The sequence below is a fragment of the Pyxicephalus adspersus genome, chromosome 1 (assembly GCF_032062135.1).
Source record: "Pyxicephalus adspersus chromosome 1, UCB_Pads_2.0, whole genome shotgun sequence".
Taxonomy (NCBI): Eukaryota; Metazoa; Chordata; class Amphibia; order Anura; family Pyxicephalidae; genus Pyxicephalus; species Pyxicephalus adspersus.
This window is the reverse complement of record NC_092858.1, coordinates 59,342,271-59,362,704: the sequence shown is the minus strand read 5'-3', so window position 1 is coordinate 59,362,704 and position 20,434 is coordinate 59,342,271. Positions and strand designations below refer to the sequence as shown.

Below are 20,434 nucleotides of genomic sequence, written 5' to 3'. Positions count from 1 at the left end.
GACACCTGTGACTAACACCCCCTAAAATTTAATTGTTAGGCTATCATCAGAACATAAAGAACTCTGCCCATCAAAAAAATCTACCGTTACACATTGCTGGAGGCACCTGAACCCCAATTTCTCTGGAACAGGAAGGGGGTACAGGTGAACAAAATTAGAGGTGCAAGTGGGGGACACCTGTGGCTAACACCTCCTAAAAACTCCACCCATCAAAAAAACCCTACCCTGTTACACATTGTTGGAGGCTTCTAGCACCTAAACCCCAATTTATCTGGAAACGGGGGTACAGGTGACCAAAATAGAGGTGCAAGTGGGGGACACCTGTGGCTAACACCCCTTAAAATTTCATCGCTAAGGCATCGTCAGAACATAAAGAACTCTGCCCATCAAAAAAATCTACCCTGTTACATTAGAAGCCTCCAGCTTCTAATGTAACAGGATGATATGTTAGAAACTGGAGGCTTCTAGGGGCATAGTTCAGTGTTTAATTTATTTCAAAGTAGGCCTACACATGCACACTTGTTGTAACAGGTAAAATTAAAAAAATATTAAAACTTTTAAAAGTTTATAAACTGTGTTATGTTTTGCGGCTCCAGACTATTTTTCTTTAGCGGAAGAGGAGGCAAAATGGCTCTTTTGATAGTAAAGGTTGCTGACCCCTGGCATAGAGTGATCAGAAGGGGAATATGAATGGCACATGAGTGATCAGAAGGGGACAATCAATGGAACATGAGTGATCATGAGTGACTTTCAACAATAAATGTGTACTGTAGTCTTCTTCATGGAAAAATAAGACTTCCCCTGAAAATAAGACCTAGGGCATATTTTGGCATTTCAAAAAATATAAGACAGTGCCTTATAATCGGGGAAACAGGGTATATAAATATATATTCACTTGAATTTAGGTATTTACCTGATTTGACTTACTGATTTTCTATACATATTTAGACCATAATGTATGTACAAAAGATATCCCTGAGGAAGCGTAATGGTGGCAAAACGCGATGGATTTTTGCACAAACTCCATACGGTTGGGACTTTTGCGGTTCTTCACACATTTATTTGTTTCATGACATAGAAGTACTGTATCTAGTATATAATACCTAGGTTCTGTGAAGGGTTAACAGGACCAAGGTAAAATACCTGATTGCATTATGTAAATTTCTTTGATAGTATGTAACAAATACACATATATAATATTTCATACAATCCCTGAGCCGTGAACCTCATTCTTTTTCTTCTTTTATACATTAAATATGCACAACAGGCAACTGTATATTATTCTACACTCAGAACCCCAAAATGACAAAGTGAAACAGAATTTCAGACATTTTAGTCAACTTGTTTAAAAGAAAAAACTGAAATATCACATATACATTAGTATTCAGTCCTTTTGCAACAAGACTTGAGTTTTATCTAAAATTTATTGAAGTTGGGATTAAGTTCCAGAAATGATGATGAAACCAATATTAAACTGTTTGACCTTAATTCTAAACATTATATCTGGAGCAAACCAGGCACCACTCATCACCTGCCCAATACTATCCAAATAGTGAAGCATGGTGGTGGCATTATGCTGTGGGGATGTTTTTCAGTAGAAGGATCTGGGAGACTGGTCAGGGTTGAGGGAAAGCTAAATGGAGCAAAGTGCAGAGATATTCTCAATAAACACCTGTTTCACAGTGCTCAGGATCTCAGACTGGCCCGAAGGTTCACTGCCAACATGACAACGACTCAAAGCACACAGCAAAGACAACACAGGAGTGGCTTAGGGACAACTCTGTGAATGTCTTAGATTGGCCCAGCCAGAACATCTCTGGAGAGACTGGAAAATGGCTGTCCACCAATGGTCCCCATCCAACCTGACTGAAACCTAGAGAATTTGCAAATAAGAACTGCAGGAAATCCCCCAATCCAGGTGTGCAAAGCTTGTTGCATCATACCTAAAACACTTGAGGCAGTAATTGCTGACAAAGATTCTTCAACTTTTTTCTATTTAATAAATATACTAATTTGTCTAATATTGCTGTCTTCACTTTATCATTATGGGGTACTGAGTGTAGAAAAAACGAGGAAAAAAACCATTGTAGCATCAAGCTGCAACATAACAAAATGAAAAATAGAGTCTGAAAACTTTCAGCCTAATTTTGAACGAAAAACTCTTGTAATGGCTGTCCATAATTTGCTATTATACATTGTGATCTTTAACGCAGTAAAGCAAATATGTTTTAGTTTGTGTCTGTTTTAAAATCACCTTATATATAGTGTACTTTACACATCCTATGTGGGGTTTCTGTCCTGTGAAGCATCATAAACTATTTTTTGTAATTTGTGACCAGTTTGAATATCAGTTTAAATGATAATGCTTCTCCAAGCGATTGCTGATGATATGCTGGTGATGCTGTCAATATGTTCCTTTGCAGCTGGCAATGTGTTGCGTTAGGTGGTCACCTTAGTGATAAACCTGTGCTCTGAATATAGTTTAATGTGACCAAGACAATAGGAAGACAAAACAAAAAAACTTGCCTTAACTTGCACAGCTAATAAACACCATGTAATGTGCATAGTATGAACTTAAAGATGTAAAGGAAAAGGTACAGGACAGCTGGGACTACTTTGGGAAGCCTAAGAATCAACAGACTATGGATAATTTCTATGCTTGTTAGCTGTATTGGTAGTTTCATGTACAGCTTTTGTGATCTGCTTTGGGTATGACAAGCCAAGTTGTATATAGTTCTTAAGAAGGGTAACAATCAGTGATTTACCAAAAGGAGAGTTTTTTATCTTCTCTATTGTAATCAGGATTATACATTGGTGACATATGGCACGTATGTGTTTTTCTTTAATATTCATGATTGTATACTTGTTATGTTTGAACTAGGTATGCTTTTCCAAAATTAGTACTTTTAATTCACTTATAATTCAAAATAGATTTAATCCTTTACATATGCGTTTACATAGGAACTTCTTAAGTTAAGCAAATATTTCTTCACTGTTCTAAAAGATTTTTTTCTGTTATTGTTTTGTTGATCATTACCAGTCCTGGTCTCATATCGCCCTCATGAAGCCTCCTGGGCAAAATGCAATCGGGGCCAGGACAATGTGCAAAGACTTATGTTTTTTATGTGATATGTAAAACACATAGTAATATGCTAGTAACTAGTGTAGGAAGTACTATGTTAGTTGAAGATTTTGCTCTTTTGGACTTTTGTTTTTCCAAAAAATATAACCATTTCATCTATATCTGTGCCTAAAAAGCCTGTTTTTTCTCCTTTTTCTTTCCGTTAAAAACTATATAGTTCTTTAGAATGTTAGAGTTTCTCTATGCTTATAACATTAGCTCCTTTCAGGCTCCTCATTAAACCATAAACTGGCCTAAAATGCATTAAAGTTTAATACCAGTAATGTTTAACCAGGACGTAGCAGCGTGATCTTACTGATTAGAAGAGGTGTGTGCAGCCAAGGAATGACTTACCAAAATTACTATTTCCTTGGCAAGTTAAAAAAAAGTAAACATATATGTTAGACTGTGCATTTAGCTGTTTGCTTACTTTGGGATTAGATTGAACAGGAACTAAACCTAAAAAAAAAATTGTAAACAGACGGGTTCTTACTGCAGAAGGGATAGGCTATGTTGTTTCTGCAATAAAACAAATGTACCTACCCTTTCTATATTTAAAAAAAAATTACTTCTTCTCACTTCTTCAGTGATGTCAACATCTTCCCCCTGTCCTCTCCCCAGGAGATTTAGCTAACTTCATTGGTTTAGCCAGAGAGATTTGACTCCCAGCATGAGAGTTTATTCTTTACTGGCAATTTATTATGCCAGGATAACACCTGAGCAGTGCATGTGCAGCTCAGTGTACAAGATTGCAAATTGACAGGCAAATTTGATTTATTAAATGAGAGACATATCATGTTCCTTCAGCAATAAGGAACCTGTCAGCACCTTTTTTTTTTGATTTTCAGGTTTAGTTCTTCTTTAAGTGTAGGTTCTGGGATATAAGTGTGACTCCAGTTTTATTGAGAAACCTACAGTCATCTTTATGTATGCTACATACTTTGCAAAGATTTTGCAGAATTATTCAGTTCTTCATTTTTAATAAATTGCTAGAGATGAAGCAATGTACAGAAGATCTTCTGGTTTCAATATTGCAAGAAACTGACATCTTGAGGGGAATGGCAGCTTTACCAGATGGCTCAATCTCTGTAAACCAAGTACCTTTATACCTGACAGAAACCTAGGTGAGAGAAACTGTGATCAGAAAAAGCCATACAGATTAAATCATTCTAGATTTTAATTGTATTTCCTGACATTCAGTCATTAACATGTCATGAGAATAATTAAATTTTTAATTACACATATTTATTAAAAAAACACATACTAAAACACATAAATACATCTCAGTTCTGGTTTGACGCATTTCGTAGAATCGTGTCCACTTTTTCAGGAACGAAATTGAGATAATGAACATAAAAACTCCTCTCTAGAGCAGTGGTCGCCAACCTTTTTGGTTCTGCGGACCACTAAAATCACCGGCTCTTGACGGCACATGCGTGGGGGCCAGGTGTCAATCAAAGGGGGAGAAACCCCCCCAATAGTGATGTAGCCCCGCCCACTCTCCTATTGTAGATCTAAGCCTGCAATGGGAGAGTGGGGGGGTTATGCCCAGGGACACAGGCCGCTCACTTCCCTGAGCCTGGGACGTGCACGGGGATGTGATTTTTCAAGAATAGGATCATTGATAAATATAAACAAATGCCATTGAAAAGAGGGAAAAAATGAAGATCCCCCTAAATGTTCTGATGTCTATATCAAGCTGTTTCTAAAAGGCAGTATAATATATCATTGCTACTGATCGTTTTATGTCATGTTTAATGTTTCTGAATAATCCAGAGGGTTCAGTCAGGATTCAGTTCCTGACGTAGACACGAGTCCGGAAAAAGAATTTGAACGATTAATTATTGAGATTTATCTATATATTTTAGTATGTGTTTTTTTAATGAATATCATGTGCAATTAAAACTTCACATATATTATGTTTTTCAAAAACGTGAGGTAAAAGTGCCAGAAAGTCCCCTTTTTTGCTCTTTTTTTCATTTTACTGTATACGATTTGGGATGTGGCATTAGTATAATTTGCATATAAGCTACCTTATGTACATTAGTTTTATTTGTTCATAAATGTTTTAGGTTGTGCTTATTGATGATGATATCCAGTCTGTTCCAATTCTCAAAATCAACCTTTTCAAAACGTTTATACAGTGCTCAGCACACTGCAAACATGCTCACACAACCTCCAACACACACAAATGCACTCATTGTCACACTTGGAGCCAGGGCCACTAGGGGGTGCTACGGCTTGCACAGAAATGGTATGAGCCCTGAGAAGGGCCAAGGCACAAAATCTAAGCAGTAACCAGCATTTCTCCAGAGCCTCTAGTGGTGAGGGTGTTATGCTGCTGGTTACTGCCAGGTTGCAGTCCTTGGGCACAACAGGGTGGGCAGAATGATGCAGGCAGCAAGCAAGAGAGGTCAAGAACCAGAAATCCAGAAACACCAGCGACACAGGGGCCACCACAGACACTGGAAACACAGGAGACACTGGAAGTGACAGGAGGCACAGGTGACACGGGGATCACTGCAGACACAGAGGAACACTGGAACAGCGCAAGGGAACAGGCAGGGAGAGCACTGGCTCAGACAAGTTGCAGGAATGCTGGGTTCAGTGTCTGAGCTAGCTAAATAGCCAGGGATGATTTAGGGGCTATTTCCTGATTGGCTGTCAGAATGGGCAAAACTGATAAAACTTGGAATAGCAGGGGAGCAGGGTCAGAACTAAGGAGAGAGGCATCTGTACTTTAGCGAGAAAGAGGTAAGTGTGACCTCATACACTACAAGTTTAGTAATGTTACAAAATGGAACTAAAAATTGATAAAAATTCTATATATTAGACTATTCTATGGGAGGTTCTTCTCTCATTTTTAAAGTTTTGTGATTTATCAAAACTCTATCTTTTCCTAAACTACATGATATGGTATGCCTCAGCACCAAAGACTACACTTTCTTCTCATTACCCTCTAATCAATATTCCGAAGTGGAGTATTTGTTTACCAAAGGGATGTCATCTGTCTAATCAACAGATCAATGGAACCATTTACTATTTCTGATCATGCCCTGGTCACCCTTACCTTAGCCTTCCCAAAAAAGGATAACACAGTTAGGTTCTGGAGACTTAACCCTTCGATATTACACAACGCGGAAGTATTCCAGGGTCGTCAAACCTAACCTGAGGAATACTTCAAACTGGATATACATGATATAGATCCTAAATGCATCTGGCTCTAGAGGGCACCAGGGTTTATTACCATTAACATATTTCATGGATCATTTCACGATCTCATGATAAAGTTTTTAAGAAGCGCCCATCAAGGTGACGTTATTAAAAAAAGCCCCTGAATGACCTTATCCAGTATTGGGGGAATTGGACTAAATTTTGGGATAAATGGTACCAGTGGATGCAGTTCCTGGACACCTTGAAATACAGACACCACGTGGACTTTCTGCTGCTGAAACATTGCTTTATCCTTAATAATTGGATATAGCTGGCCACACAATCCCCCTCCCTTCTTTTCCCCTGTAATCCCACTAGTTGTACTGTTCCCTATGTTTCCCTCTCTCATTTCCCGCTTCTCTGTCAGTAGTTCAGTTTTCTTTTTCTTGTTTTTTTTCCACTTCTTAAATGAAAATTGCAGATAAAGAGAAGAGTGACCCCCTATGAGGTTATGCATAACCAATTGGCACAAGCAGCGGCAGCAATGGACAAGGACTGTAGCACATCCCAAGGCCATTTTACCACATTGATATCCACATGGACACTGTATAAATGTCACCAGGGATAGACATGTTCTGATGCCTATATGCTATGCCTTCTTATCCATCTATTGCTGTGTTATTTTGGTATCATTACCAATTTCTTTTCCTATAAATAAAACATGTTAAAAAAACCCTCAAACACTGGAGTGTGGGTCAATCTATTAACCACCTTGCCGTTAAGCCCGACCTTCGTTCGGGCACAAAAAAATTGCAAGGATGGTTAACCCCGAGATTTTTCCCATCCATACTTACCTGGTCCCGCTGTGCTCATCCAGCGTCGTTTTCGTATTCCAGCGTCGTCCTCCGTCCAGCGTCGTCCGTCGATCTCCCTCTCCAGCGTCGGGTGCCAGCGGGACCGGTAAGATGCCGGCTGGCATCTTGTGTTCCGCCGGCCGGCATCTTGTGTTCCGCCGCCCGGCCGGCTTCTTACCTGGTCCCGCTGATCATCCGACGTCCTTCTCGTTCCAGCGTCGGATGATCTCTGAAGGGAGAAGCCGTCCGGCGGAGAAAAAAAAAAACGGACGGCTCCTCCCTGCGTGCATGATGACGTCGGCGCGTGTGCGGGAAATTCAAATAGAAACTCATTCATTCATTTTGTATTGGATTCAATACAAACTCCTGTATTCAATCCAATACAAAATAATTCAAATAAATACAAAGTGTGTAATTGGTAAATTCAAACTCTCATTTTGTATTGGATTGAATACAAACTCCCGTATCCAATCCAATACAAAAAATAAAAAAAATTAAAAAAAAGTAAATAACTTGGAAATTCAAATTTATATTTTGTATTTGATTGGATACAAACTTGTGTATCCAATCCAATACAAAATAATATAAAATTAATACAAAGTACATAACTGGTAAATTCAAACGCTCATTTTATATTGGATTGAATACAAACTCCTGTATCCAATCCAATACAAAAAAATAAATAAAATAAAAGTAAATAACTTGGAAATTCAAATTCTTATTTTGTATTGGATTGGATACAAACTCCCGTATCCAATCAAATACAAAATATTTCAAAACAAACCCCAATAAATACAGAATCAAAGTTTTAAAAATTGCCAGTTATTCCCTGGATGGCTAGTGTGTAACACTGTGTCTTATCTTACCTTTGCTGATCTTCGCCTAATTTTGACCATTCGCTGCCTGCTTTGACCTCTGCCTGGACTCCGACATCTCTGCCTGCCGCCTGCCCTGACCTCTGACATCTCCGCCTGCTTTGACCTCTGCTTGGACTCTGACATCTCTGCCTGGACCTGGACATCACCGCCTGCCTGACCCCTGCCATGGCTTCAAGCTTTGTTTATGTAGTCGTGTTTAAGCTGATTTTTGTGTTTTTCCTTTAATTTTATTAACAATAATTTTTTTTTTTTTAAATGATTGTGTGTTTCAAACATTTTTTATATTCATATTATCTACTAGAACCCTTGTTCGGACATATTTCGTAAGTTACAGGTCTACAATTTAAAAAAAAAATTTCATGAAAAACAGTGGATCACTTTTGGTACAGAAATCTAGACTTCAGTGTAACGCTCAGGAGGTTAAATATATATATTATTATGTAAATAAATTAAATATTATAAACAACTGAGTCCATTCACCAAAATTCTGTACCAACCAAGAGGCCAAGGGTCCTCCTGAATCAGCACAGATCCAGAAGACAGAACAATGAATGTTTATAACCCAACGTTTCTCTTATATTGGGTCATCTTTCCAGGGTACATTCATTGTAGCATTTACTCCATACTCCCAATACTCAATGATCAAATACTTTGGGTTAATATTCTTTTTTTTTATATACATTCCCACACATTTATGTTAGTGAGGCTAAGTCTATACTAACTTTAAATGCCCATACAGTTTTACTGTCTTTTTATGTGTTTATAAATGTATTTCAGAACAATGTATGTTGGTGTTACAATTGCTAGTTGCCTGGCTGTTGTGTTGCCCTTTGGCTTCAATCCTTTCTAGGTCATTGACCCAGGACAAGTCAGCAAAATCACAGGTCCTTATCTTAGATCTTTCCTTTAATTAAAGAGGAACTATATTTCTACACTAAAAAACTGTGAGAAGGCAAGTCTTTTTTTTGCAAGCTGGACAGGTGATGTCCCTTCTGCAACTTAGCATACTTACATGTCTCTCCGCAGTTTTTGTACACACGTTCATTGTTTATGGGGCTGTTAGATGATTCATGTGGTGTCTCCCCAGGGCATGGCTTCACTCACTGCCTATAGGCTTGTATTAGAGGTGGAAGAGGGGTTTATAAACCTTTAAAACTTGGGGCAGGTTCACGCCAAACTCTTCACCCTGCCACCTGTTTGGGCCCTGCCATGGCAGTTCTGGTTCTGAAATACCCAGCGTCTGGCACCACTCACTACAGGGTGGTGGTAATACCATGGAGCCTCTACCCAGCATTTCCTGGCATAAAGAAGCGGTGAACTGACCAACCATCAGCGGGCGAATGAAGCAAACCTCAGTGGGTGAATCAGCCCAGGTCTGAGTGACTCCGGACACCTAACAAGCAATGAAGTACCGGGAACTCAGCAGTACGATTCACTCCCAATGAAAACACGCCTTCTAGTGGCGGCTTACATCATGATTCCTAGTGTAAGCTGAGCTCTAGCAATGCCAGCCCGTAGCTCTATGTACCGGTAACCCTGCGCTGAGGTAACCGAGGTGAGCATCTCCGACACCCGGCTCCCCAGAAGCAGAGGAAGTCTGCCCTCTAACACGAGGAGCACGCCCCGCCCCTTCTCTTCTGTGCCACGCTGTTTTCCTGCCTATCAATAGATGATCCTGTCATTCGGTCTCAGCCTCCGTCCAATAGGGGGCGAGTGTTGGAGCGGTGGGCGTGGCTGTGTGGCAGTGTCCTGGTTGGACTGCTTAGCATATTGCGGTGCTGTGAGTCCTCGGGCTGTCCTAATGAGTGCAGGGACATTGTGCTGACCGGGAGGTGCTGAGCATGGAACCTCCGCACAAGGAAGGGAAACCCAACCCTCTGCAGACCGCTAACTTCTGCTCCAAACTCTTCTTCTGGTGAGTGAGCAGCTCTGTCCATGTTTGTGTACTTCGTGTTCATATATCCGGGTACAGGCAATGACTGGGCACTACAACACTTCTGTGGGGGGATAAGGGTGCCAGTTGTGTTCTGCTGCTATTGCTGCTGTAATTCACCTGCAGCTTGTACTCCTGAGCTATAGAAGTTATGCCGGGTGACACCGAGGGATGCCTGATATTCTGCCATTGTCACCTGTATGTGCTGGAGGGTAAAGGGGCTCATTCTATCTACAGGTGTGTGTGTGTGAGCAATCATTCCATGTACAAGTGATGTGTGGCCGATCATTCCATGTACAGGTGATGCATGTGTAGGGTGATGCGTGAGTGATCATTTCATGTGTAGGGTGATGCGTGAGCGCTCATTCCATGTGTAGGGTGATGTGTGACTGCACATTCCATGTGTAGGGTGATGTGTGACTGCACATTCCATGTACAGGTGATGTGTAAGGTATCATTCTGTGTACAGGTGGTGTGTGACCACTCATTCTTTGCGCTAGAGGATGTGCAATGTCTCTTTTTCTGTGCAGTGAATGATGCGTGATGGCTTCTTCCCAGTGTTGGATGATGTGGATAATGTTTGATGGCTCATCCTAGTGCTGGATGATAGTTGAGGGTTCTTTCTCTGTACTGGATGATAGGAATTGTGCATTTCTTTTATGACACATGTACATATATATTATGTACACATGTAAATTTACCTCCATGTATCAAATTAAAAAAGTAAGCAAGATCACATTTTTGTCTGAATGACCGCTTTACATATTTTAAACCTTGGAATGCATGGAAGGCCCAGGATCTGTGTTCATGTATTGGGCATTCAGTTATGTGACCACATATTGTAATTCAGTTTTCCACATACATTACAACATACAATCTGCTTGGTGGCTAAAACACTGGTTCATTGATAATATTATGTATTAGTGTTTTTCAACCAGGGTTCCTCCATGGCTTGGTAGGGGTTCCTTGAACAATTTGTGCCTTTCAGGTAATTTTAAGTAACTCCAGTGATTGTTTTGGCTATCTTTGTGTGTGACATTCCTAACATTGGACATCGATGTCCAGCAACGAAAGAGACATTCTTCCTACCGACCACCACACTAATATACTAAGAGTGCTCTGAATGTTTTTTCAAGGGATCCTCCAAGGTAAAAAGGTCAAGAAACACTGATGTATTACACTGGTCAACAAACATTTTCTTGCCAAACAGATTAAAGTCATTTTAGGTTATGTTTTATGCACAGATATGGTATTGGTTTTGCTAGATTGGCTCTAGTTTTTAAAATAACGATCTCAATAATAACCTCATAGAAAACTAAAGAAACATAAAAATTAAGCAAAATAAAACTAGATATGCTTATGTATCCAAAATTAAATTTTTGAAATACCTAATGTCAATATATATAGAATATATTCACTATATTTACAGAACTAATCACAAAGAAATCATTGAAAAACTCTGTTTGTATGTTTTCCGTTTATGCTGATGATCAGGACAATCGCGTTGAAGGCTCAAGCAGTAGTGTGCCATCATGTGCCTATCCCAGGCATGGGCAAACTACGGCCCGTGTGCCGAATATGGCCCAATACGGTGTTTTTTTTGGCCCTTTGGGTGTTTCACGGCTCTGGCCTGTGCCACCCCGAGCAGGGTCAGGAGAAGGACCCAGCTGGGGGTGGCGCACCAGCCAGAGCTGCGGAACACGTCCCGGCTCGTGGAGGTGGGCGGGTTGTGTCCCTGCACACAACCCGCCCACTCTCCATTCACAGGCTCTGAGCTGGCGATGGGAGAGTGAGCGGGCTGTCATTGCACATAACCCGCCCACTCCCCCATCACAGGCTCAAATCTGTGATGGGGGAGTGGAGGGGGGTTAAGCCATCATGATGTCACGTTCAGTGACATTTTGTGGCCCCTGGTTAGATTATGCGGCCCCTGACCCTGAAAAAGTTCGCCCACCCCTGGTCTGTCCCATCTGCCCCGATACTTTTCTTCGATCACTTTATATCTTGATGGAACCTCTTCCCTTGTTCCTGAAATTTTTGCAAATGGCTATGGAGAAAGTGTACCTTATAGTAGCACCAACATTTTTAAAGTTTAGGAGGATTTTTTGTACCAGTTCTTCATATTTTGTGCTTTATGGTTACCCAAGAAGATTTTGACAACCATAACATAGCTGTGCCAGGCAGAAGCTTCTGTATCAGTTATGTAACTTGTGAAATTTGAATCATTTATCAGTTTCCGAATCTGGGGTCCATCAAATATTCCTGCTTCTAATTTTTCAGTACTCAATCCAGGGAAGAATCTAACAAATGTATTTGAAGCAATCATCGGCCATCCATGCCAACCATTGGCTCGTTAATGATGTTCGCTGCACCTTTTTTCATGTTTTCCCTTTGAGGTCATGTGACTTTTTCCAGTGATCCTGCTTTACTCTACTATCCCACAAGCAGATGAAACATGGGTACTTTGTGTATCCACTTTGCTGTCCAAGTAGGAAGTTCACCATTTTTAAATCAACACATATGGACCATTGGTGTTCATGATAGCAAAGCTTTTGTAAGACCATTTTGATATTTTCATATTCTTCTTTAAGTTTTTTTGAGTGACCAATTAGAATAGATGCATAGCAGTTGCCAGTATGCAGTAAAACAGATTTCAAACTTCGAGTGGAACTGTCTCACTGTCTCTGTGCTCAGAACATGCACGTTCACTGAACGACCGCACACACGATAGATGGTCAACGATCGTCGTCCAATCCGATCCGCCGGTCCGGTTGTTCATTTCCAACGACTATCCTCGTTCGTCGGCGCCGTTGGTTACTTTTTTTACAAACGATTTTTGGCCAATTGGTCATTCGGCGTTCGTTCGTCGTTCATTTCCAACGATAAAAATTGGATGTGTGTACGCAGCTTTAGGTCACGTAATTAATCATTGAGCATTTCTTGGGAGAACTGCTGGTTTAATGAAACACTTCCTTCATATTCACTTCCACTGCTAACTCCTGGATTACACTCCAACCCTGTATATTCTCCATGTTGGATACAGGAATATCAGGTAGTGTACACAACACTGGCATGGGTACATCAGCAACATGCGGCACAGGTTGTCTTGCTGATTCCAAATCAGGGTACTCCCACTTGTTTTTCTTGTAACAATTGAAACCTTTTACATTCACAGCACAAAAATAACAATCATTAGGATGATTTGTGGGTTCTTACCATACCATAGGTACACTAAATTTCAAACTTTTTATTTTTCCATTTTTCCACTGACGTAGACACTATACTTGACCCAATACTTATCTTGGTCCCCCAGTTTAATACCAAAATATGCAAGATATGCTTGTTTCACAAATTCTGTAATGTTTCTTCTCTGTTTTTGCTGAGAATATTCACCACAAATGTAGCAAAATACATTAGGGCCATTTAAACAACTTCTTGAAGAACTCATATTTCTGTAAAAAAATTGTATGAATAAAAAGAAGGCAAATTAAAGTTTCATGAAAATAATGCTACATTTAATATATAAAATGCAAAACATCGGTGTAAATAAAGATTGATAATAATATGTTACCATATATGTAACATATATGTACATATAATATGTATTAACATTTGTTTTTGGTAAAATCGTCTAATCCGATTCCTGTATCACAAGAACTAAGAAGAGCCAATTCAATGAAACTGATGTCATTTCAGCAGGCATGAAATACACTAAATATATTAAAAAATCCTTGGCAAGTGAAAACATTTTTTTTGTTGAGCTGTGTTATCTATGCCTGCTTTGGTTAATGATATTTATATGTTTAATTTTTGTATCTGCGTTGATAAGTACAAAGATTAGGTAACAAGAGTATGATAGGATGACCTTTGTCACACTGTTTAAAGAGCATTATGGGTGCATTTGTGATTCTGAAGCCTAGCAGACTATTTGCTGTAAACATTTTCTTACTATTTATCCATGATTATGTTGAACATAACTAAAGAGCACTGGATAGCATATAACCTGTGATTTGCCTGTCTAGTATAACAAAAAATTGTGAGCTGGCAGATTCCAGATAGAAATCATGTCCAGATAGATCATGTCCCTATTGCAAAATAATTACATTTACCTGCCTTGAATTTTTTAAACACACTCACCTGTCCTGGCTCCCTTTACGGGTGCAGGCATCATCACCCACTGCACTACCAAGTTTGGGTGCCTGGCCATCTTGATTGAACAAGTAATTTTAGCCTGGCCAAATGAGGACCGAGGTAACCGGGATAACTGGCATGTAACTTACATTTTTTAAGTGTGTGACCTAAATTTCTGGGTTCAACACTGAGATAGATAGAACACAAGTGCCAAATACTGTAATCTAAGTAATTATTGTGGCAATATACAATATGTAAAAGTAATATTAGTATCTCATTGATTGATTTGCAAATTTTGTTGAAACACTGTCCATCATGGGTTGTTAAAGAGATCTTTTTTAAGAAAAACCCCACCTGGGTACAAGGAAGAAATAACCTGGCAGATTGATGAACCAACTGATTGAGAGTAACCGATTTTCACTCTTCTAAATAGGCTATTGCAAGCAGGGTCCACTCCTCCTGTATTATTGTTTGTATCTGTCTGTTATTGGCAACCCCTGTTTAATGTACAGCATTGCATATGTTGACGCTATGTAAATACAGTATAATAATAATGGAGGCAAATACAAATGGATGCTGCTTGCTTGTCCTCCCCTATCCCCTCTCCATTAAACTGAACGGGGCTGTGTGTACAGCACTTGATGATTCATCTGTCACTGGAATTGATCATGAAAGATTATATCCAGCAACATTGATTTTACATGTGTACATGGCCTCACTGTCTAAACTGCTTATAGTCTCTGGCAGAAATAAGATGAGGCTTTAGTGTTAAAGTATTTTACTAATGTGTGTGGTTTGTGTAAATTAAATTTTCTTTTTACAGGTTATCCCACAATGATAGGATGAGTCCCAGGGCTGCATTCATGACAGCACAGCCGTGGGACTCCTGACAGCGTGGAATCCCCAGGCACTAGGGGTGAATGAGGACAAGTATCCCTTTTCACCTCTAGTGCTCTGTGATTGGCTGAGGAAAGGGAAATCCTGATGACGCTTGAGACATTATCAGGTTTCCCTTCCCTCAGCCAAGTCTTCCCATTTATGTCTAGTGCTGATTGGCTGAGGAAAGGGAAATCCTGATGACGCTTGAGCTGTCATCAGGATTTCCCTTTCCTCAGCCAATCACGGAGAAATCGTCAGAGCTCCGCTATGCTGACAGCTTTGTTTTCTTGATTGCTCCCACAGCCCTAGAGGAGCTGTGACATGTGTTCTGTATCCAAGAACACATGCCACAGTTCCGCTAGGTCTGCTGGAGCAATCAGGAGAGCGGAACTGTCAGCATAGCTGCTCCGTGATTGGCTGAGGAAAGGGAAATCCTGATGACTGCTCATGCGCCATTAGGGTTTCCCTTTCCGCAGCCAATCACAAAGCACTAAAGGTGAATGGGGGAGACTTGTCCTCATTTGCCCTTTAGTGCCTGGGGATCCCACACTGTCAGGAGTCCCACAGCTGTGCTCATTTCATGAATGCAGCCGTGGGAATCACCCTTTCATTGTGGGATAACCTGTAAAAAAAAAAAAGTTTAAGATACAGAAAACACACACATTCCAAAAGGGGTTTATGTACCCCTGTACTTATTCCACAGGGTGGAGTAGCGGAGATCTCAGAGTCTCCTTATTAAAGGGGGCTTCCAGATTCCAAAGTTCTGCTAAAAATGCTTATAAAAGCCCCCATTGTTTTCAATTGAAGCTTTCATAAAAAGCTTAAAAACGCTTGTAAAAGCCTCCATTGAATTTAAATGAAGCGTTTTTAAGCGTTTACCCTGAGTTTTAATTTTTCAAACGTTGCAAAGGACTTTCTCTATACCGCTCAAAAATGTGCCTCAAGGAAATGCCCTGGTGTAGATTAGCTCATTGGAATGCATGGGAATTATAAACTAAGCCTTAGATGTGGGAGCATGGAACTGTTCTAAAAGGAAGAGTGGAGAAAAGTTTCCAAAAGCAAAAATAACTAACTAATAACTTACAAAATACATATAGAAATGTCAGACTGTCGAAATCTTTTTACATAGGCCACATTAGCCTGCTGGTATATGCAACATATAAATTGTAATTTGGAAAAAGAACTTGCCCATTGTTGGCGTCACTTATATTTCTATAAATTTAAGATTATACAGCAGTTTGCTAGAAGATCATATGTGTGTATAGCAGCCAGTCTGCCTTTCTCTACCAATTATTGAACACATCTTCTTACATGAGTTTTAACATTCATGTTAGCAATCATTTTAAATAGTGCTACTTCACATCTGCTCACTGTATGTTAAATAGGAAAGGAAATGTCCAATTTATGTTGTGTTTAAAGGGCCTCTAGATTGCAATGACAATGCATCAGAAGGGTGTGAATTTCATACAATACAGGTTGAGATAGCAGAGTCAAAAACAGTGTGGTTTTGCAGCTAGAAGGTTCAATAGACATGCGGTATCTGAAATGCGGCTGTGCAGTGTCAGTGTCCTTGTGTAGTATATAGTGGGATGTAATGTGTACAGAGTCTTTCAACATGCTGCCTTTGTTTTGTTGTTTCTTTTTATGTCACATGCAGACATGGTGTCAGTGGTGTGTCATTGTTTATACTCTACACCATCTGCCACTCCAACCCACTATAATTATAAACCTATTTTCTTTTGTGTGCTTGCTGAAATTAAGAAAAATAGTTTTATTTTTACTATGAGCAAATTGTGTTTTTTTATTTGTAGTGTACTGTTATTTGTGTTGGATCATTGGTAAAAACAGGCAAAAAATCTACATATTGTGGATTAGTTTCATCATATTTATGTTTTCAAAAAAATCCTAGTAATGTACAAATAATATGACACTTTTACTAGTTGAATATTCATGTCATTCATGTCGTTAACATCATTAAAGTGTAGTAGAAAAAAAAAAATAAACAAAACATGTATATTTGCCTGAGGTTTATCTCTTTAAATGCAGAAGAATACCTGTTGATATGCCAGAAATGCACTCATCCTCTAATTTCCTGTTGACAGCCAACAGCACAGTTTTTCTGGACTAAAATCACAAGAAATGATGTCAGCTATCTAATTGCTTTTTGCTGAAATATACTATCTCTCTACAATCCCTGTAGCAGACAGGAAGGGTTGAGGGGCTGTAGTCCATCATATAGACTGGGAGAGCTCAGAATTGATAATCCTTTTTTTTTTTTTTTTTTACTTTCATTACATTCAGATGAACAGATGTAAAGCAGAATATATAAGCACATGTGTTGGAAGAGAGGTATACAGACAAATTACAAGAGAACATGGACAACAGGAGAACCTAACAAATGATTATATAGAGGCCACCTAAACAAACCCCCCAGGCATTAGAGGTTATAAGGATAAGCAGAAAAGCTAAATGTAGGCTGCACGAGGTGCCAGCTTTACTTTTTTTATTGCTAAAGAACAACATATTTTTACTTTCATATTTATTTACACCTGTCACAGTCACGGATAAATTATATTGACTATATAATGAAAATTAAATAATTAGAAGTTACTCTAAAACAGATTGTAAAAACAATCAGTAGATACAGAGGTGAAGTCAGCTAGATGCTTCCAGTGACTTCAATGTTGTTCAAGTAACTTGCCAGGGAATCAGAACTCCAGATCAACTTTCGTCTTCTAGGTCTGTGGTTTTAAATTTGAGTTTTGTTTTGAGTTTTAAAAGGAAATATAAGACCAGTATCGAGCTTTGCAAGGCAAAAAACATATTGACTGAATTCACTGATTAAGGGGAGTTTTACGTTTTACCTATGTCTATAGTTTTGAAAATACTGATGGCCCTGCTTAAGTAATTCTTTTCATTTTGAGCTTAGTTGAATTGCCCAGGCTTTTGGCAGGGTTAGATTTCCAAGTAGCCTTTGAAAAAAATTAGAGAAGGTTTGGCAGAAAAAAGTATTATAGTTGATATCTAGTTGATAATCTAGTTGAACATCGTAATAGATAAGCTTACATAGGATATTCATGAGCTGAACACGCTTCCATCAAATGAAACCAAATACCTGCCTATTGGTAAAAATAAATCATTAACCTCTGGCCCAGCAGCCTCATAAAAGGACTTTTAATGGTGTGATGGGAGTCATAAGTGAGGTGTCTGTATACCAATAGACCATTTTACTTTGTGTTCATATAAAAAAGGTAACCTCCTTGTGAAACTTAAAGAGGAACTAATCTTAAACCAGCAAAAATAAAAACACTTGCCTTCAATCCCGCAGGGCAGTCCGATCCCTCCTCCATCTTTTCTTTTTCTTCATGTTCTTCATCCTACGTCCCCTGACCCAGGTGCCAGATCGGGTGTCGTAGGATGAAAAATAAATGATTAAAGGGCTTTTCAATTAACTCAAAAAGTTGTCGAACAGCTGTAAAGAAAGGCCTGCCAAATCTACAAAAACATAACTATGCTGCCTAAATAGGACATAGACAGTCCACCTCTGTAATCTCTGTTCATTTGATACCCCTCACCTTCTATTGCTAATATTCTTTGGATACCGAGCAAGGATTGCAGGTCTTAAATATTGTCCAGTTATAAGACAAGCTGAAATTGATGCACAAGATATTTTTTCCTCATCACTATGAAGAAACCTACTTTTGGCACACGGTACACTAATCTACAAGCTTTCCCTTCCTGGTATCTCATTGATGCTACCAACATTAAGCTGTTCCCTATTCTTCAGGAATTCATCATCAAAGAAATTTTTACTTACCTATAAAATAAAACTCTTTTCTGCTGGCACAATGTTCTCTTCCTTTTGGCCTTAAATTTTGGGGGGATAGTAATCACCAAAGTCCCGGTCTAGTTTGCTAATCTATCCCTTTATTTTAGCAATGCTGGAAATCAAATCTTCACTGATCCCTACTGCTACAGAATTGGACCCAAACTTGGTTCACAATTGCTAAGATTTAAGCTTGTTTTGGCAGTGTTCTGCTTCTGGTGCTGCCTATTTGATGGTATGTTTCTACATTCTTAAAGGACTGCCTAAACGTCAGGAATTATAGTTTCAAATGGTAACTCATACCCTTGTGGTGGCTAAATGAGTTGTACCTTGGTCCTGGAAAACCCCCTTCCTCCCTTTTGCTGAGACTTTGACAAGAATCCCTTAAATGATGTTCTTAAAGAAATGTCCAATCTTCCTAAATGATTCCTTATTATATTGTTATTTGACGATTATATCATTCTGCACCTCAGGTAATCTCGTGTCACCTGCCTGGGGGAGGCAACCCATAATAGATTCCTGTTAAATGATTCAAGAGAGTTGTATCATGGAACATGGATTGAGGCTTACTTACCCCTTACCTTCCATTCTCTCTAACCATTTAACTCCCTTCACAACAGCTTCTATCCTGTTTGGAGGGCCTGGATAGACTTATGTTACTTAGGAACTTTGGGAAAGTTATTTTTGCGATTCGAGTCCTCTTTTTCCTTTCCTATCTCTTTTTACTTGATTAATTTCTTTCTTACTATCTATTGTCGTTCTCTTCCTTTTCCTCATTCTGTTGCTCTCAAACACTACCATGAATGCAATGCATCCTTAGCCTTTGGATTTTTGTTTTATCACAACTTCTGGTGTGTTCAGCAAATAGGTTTGCTCCTCTATCAGTCCTCCCATCATGTTGACATACGAGGGGGTGCTGAGAAGTTCCTGGCTTTGCCCAGAAAGAAGAGAGCCAGAGTTATGAAATAATAATAATAATATTTCCCCCTGAGACTGATGCACTTAGTACAGCGTGGTTGCAGCTTTTCTAGACCGTTCAAATAAAAGTCCTTTGGTCGGGCCGCTCTCAGCAGCATTTTTGATGTCAGAAATGTCCTCAAAACATTGCTCCTTCAGGTGTTTCTTCAAATTTGGGAACAGATAATAGTCTGAAGAGGCCAGGTCAGGTGAGTAGGGGGGAATGGTGGACCATTTGGAAACCCAGGGTGTTCAATTTGGCAGCCACAACGTTGGACATGTGCACTGATGCATTGTCTTGTAAAAAAAAGAATGCCTTTGGTCAACTTTCTGTGGCGTTTCGTCCTAATTGCCTCTTTCAGCTGGTTCAGGAGGTCAGCATAATACTGTCTGGTGATACTAGAGCCCTGAGGTAGGTAGTTCACCAACAGAATACTCTCTTTGTCCCAGAAAACAGACGACATTACTTTTTTGGCCGATTTCTGGGTTCGGAACTTCTTCGGCCATGGGGACCTGCTGTGATGCCATTCCATTGACTGTTCCTTGGTTTCAGGTTCATAGATGTGGAGCCAGGTTTTATCCTCAGTCACTAACCTAGCCAAAAAGTCCTCTGCCAGGAACTTCTCAGCACCCCCTCGTATTGCTCTATACACACGCCGTGGACTTTCTCCTTCCTCATTAAAAACAATTTCTGTTTTTTTT

At 39.5% G+C, this 20,434-nt stretch overlaps 1 protein-coding gene and 1 long non-coding RNA gene across 2 annotated transcripts in view; one reads left to right on the top strand and one right to left on the bottom strand.

The window, feature by feature from the left end:
- Positions 1–2,835: 2,835 nt before the first annotated feature.
- On the bottom strand, positions 2,836–9,584 carry LOC140330737 (uncharacterized). Its single transcript, XR_011920794.1, has 2 exons — positions 9,019–9,584; positions 2,836–4,241 (listed from the first exon to the last, which is right to left on the bottom strand). It is a non-coding gene; the product is annotated as an uncharacterized lncRNA (long non-coding RNA).
- A 175-nt stretch (positions 9,585–9,759) lies between these two features.
- ABCC4 (ATP binding cassette subfamily C member 4 (PEL blood group)) overlaps positions 9,760–20,434 on the top strand; it is a gene marked incomplete in the record, with an annotated part of 121,259 nt that continues 110,584 nt past the window's right edge. Inside the window, 1 exon segment of the mRNA XM_072411097.1 lies at positions 9,760–9,921. Coding sequence (XP_072267198.1) covers positions 9,848–9,921 — 74 coding nt within the window.